We start from the raw sequence: 2,564 nt of genomic DNA, 5'->3' as shown, positions 1-2,564 counted from the left end.
AAACCAGAGGCAGCTGCTTCCAGACTTTGTAAGGCTTGTTGGTGTTTCTCTGGGAGAGGGCTTGCCTGCACAGCTTCTGGCAGCAGGAGTACTTAGTTACTGTATTTGGTACAGGGACCTAATTTTTTTAAAAAAAATTCCCAATTTTTTACTGGGACGTCATCAGAAATATTTGGGTAGAAGTTAATTCTTTGTGATGTTAGTGGGTTTTTTCTCCGTGGTTCTTCTTCTGCAGAACTTCTTAGGCAGTATTTGCTTCTTACTGAAATTTCAGTCCTAACCTGCAGCCTCCAGCTGGACCAGCCCGGGGCTTCACATGCAGCTCTGCCAGTGTTCCCCTTCTTCCCTGGAGCAAGGGAAGAACTTTAACATTTTATTGTCTTTTGGTTGTCTTTCTGTTTTTTGTCTCGCTAGTTTAGACTTGAACTCAAACCCCATTTTAATTTTGGAGGCTCAAATATGCTTCCAGATCAGTGACATACAGTGCTTTAAACCTGAGGTTTATCTGCAGTGTCAGTCTAGGTTAAAGGCTGGAGTGTCCCTGTTACATCAGACTGTGGTCTAAGAGAGTGGGTGCTAAGCACACAGACAGGGACTGTGCCAAAATAAATCCAGGGGATTGCTTCAGCTGGGAGCAGGGCATGGGTGGAAGGCAAATTGTCTCTGTGCTTGTGTACCTTGGGTTGTGCTCTGCTAACACACAGCAGGGGCCAGGACAGAATGAGGACGTCCACCTTCAAGTGAGGTTGTAACTAGGGGGCAAATTCATCCAAGCACTTCGCTGCTGCCCCTCAGGAGATAGAAACACAAAGGTGCAGTGCCTGGGAAGAGTCTGGAGGAGATGGGTGGTGGTGTCAGCACAGAATCACCTAATGCCTGAGGGAATCTGTCAGAAGATTGGGCATCCAGCTTGGGCACATGTAAAGTAGAGATTTGATAAAATATGTGTGGACTTAAAATGCCATGATTTATTTAGAAAGGCCTAACAGTGGGACTATGAGAGGAGTTGGCATAGGTAGCAGGAACTGCCCTGGAAAAGGTTCTGTACCGAGGAGGATCAGACATGGCTGGGATGGACAGGTGAACAGAGGTAGTGATGCTCGGAATGGAGATGATTTGAAAGGTTTTTACTTGCTTGGAGTAAGGACTGGATGAGGGAGAGATCACTAATGTTGCTTTTTACAAGCTGAGGACAGCAGCTAATGTGCACATTTGTCTCTCACCAGATGCAACAGCCAGGATCCAGACCAACCACAGGTGAGATGAGACTCTCACAAGTCCCCTTCAGCCTGAGTTAGAGATATGTATTTCCACATATCCCTTTTCAGTGTCCTGGTACCCTCGGCCTGGAATACCACCTGAATGTAAATGTGGATGGAGAACTGTGCTGTGTGACCTTCACTCTGCTGTTGGTGGGAGCAAGTAAATATTAGCTAATGTCATCAGCCTAGAAAAGATATTATCTCCATATATTAACTCCCCTACTCTTTGAACCTAGGAGTACCTGAGGGGGTATTTAGGACTGCTCCAACCCATCAGTACCTGCAGCTCTCTCCTCCAGCGTGGATCTTGTCAGCTGTCTGTCCCAGCCCAAGCAATGAGAGCACCACTGCTCCTCTTAGCCCTGACCCTATTCCCAGTTGCAGCTGCAGAAAGCCTGGAACCGTGAGAATTTCTCCTTTTGATTTTGGGGGGCTTGGTGGAAGGGCCTGTTGTTGAAGGGTGGTGCTGAGGGGCTGCATTCTTTGGCATCACAGGGCTGGATGGCGGGGGCCTGGCTCCCAGGGAGGCTGAGCAGAAGCAGCTCCTGCAGAGTCCTGGGCATTGAGCACTGCTGCAGGGGCAGCCCCTGGTGTTGGCTTGTGCAGGAACTGCACTGCACACACCACAAAGCTACAGAGGCCACAGGAGTTTTGCCTCTCTTCATGCTGTGCTGGTGGGGGTGAAGTCTGGTGTGAAGACAGAAGCCTTATGCCTCAGCCATTGAATGCTTGGCTTCTTTGGCTTCCTCACACAGCCTTGCTCTGTGTGCTTACAACTGGGAGTATCGTAGACTGGGCACCTGTGTCCTGGCTGGTGGCAGGGTGGTGACACAGAGAAATTGGGAGCTCTCTATACTGGACAAATTCCTCCTTGCTTGTTTAGAAAGGAGCTTAAAAGTGCTAAACTTCCTTCAACGCAATCCTCCAGATATTTCTCACCCTTGGTCTACCTCTTCATGAAAGCATTCTGGCCTGTCCACCTCAGCCTCTGACTTGTTTTTGAACATGGACTGTTCACTTCTAGTCACTACATGGTGGTGTTCCCTGCTATCATTCAGCAGTCCCACGAGGAGAAGCTCTACATTCACCTCAGCTCCCTAGCTGAGGCCGTCCACCTGGCCATCACCTTGCAGACAGAAACCCAGAATCACACCCTGGTGGAGCAGGATGTGGAGAAGCCAGGCACTTTTCAGAGCATCACCTTCCAGGTGAGTTTAGATGTGGCTACTGATTTGACAGTGGATGCTTTCATGCTCACACAAGAGCATGGCACTTCTCTGGGTACACTGTCCTTTTCCTTGC

At 49.0% G+C, this 2,564-nt stretch overlaps 1 protein-coding gene across 3 annotated transcripts in view; it reads left to right on the top strand.

Moving 5' to 3' along the window:
• The first annotated feature begins 28 nt into the window (after positions 1-28).
• LOC111925701 (alpha-2-macroglobulin-like protein 1) overlaps positions 29-2,564 on the top strand; it is a 29,126-nt gene continuing 26,590 nt past the window's right edge. The window contains exons 1-5 of one of the 3 annotated variants that reach the window (XM_086882402.1): positions 29-176; positions 1,227-1,257; positions 1,329-1,412; positions 1,499-1,665; positions 2,287-2,470. In XM_086882402.1, coding sequence (XP_086738528.1) covers positions 1,598-1,665; positions 2,287-2,470 — 252 coding nt within the window. In that variant the 5' untranslated portion in view covers positions 29-176; positions 1,227-1,257; positions 1,329-1,412; positions 1,499-1,597. Of the gene's footprint in view, positions 813-1,226; positions 1,258-1,328; positions 1,423-1,498; positions 1,666-2,286; positions 2,471-2,564 lie in introns of all 3 variants that reach the window. The other 2 variants (XM_086882401.1, XM_023922208.2) reach the window with 2 other exon arrangements.

The sequence above is a fragment of the Cyanistes caeruleus genome, chromosome 3 (assembly GCF_971803275.1).
Source record: "Cyanistes caeruleus chromosome 3, bCyaCae1.hap1.1, whole genome shotgun sequence".
Lineage (NCBI taxonomy): Eukaryota > Metazoa > Chordata > Aves > Passeriformes > Paridae > Cyanistes > Cyanistes caeruleus.
Note: the sequence above shows the minus strand (reverse complement) of the source record. Positions and strands in the feature narration are given on the sequence as shown.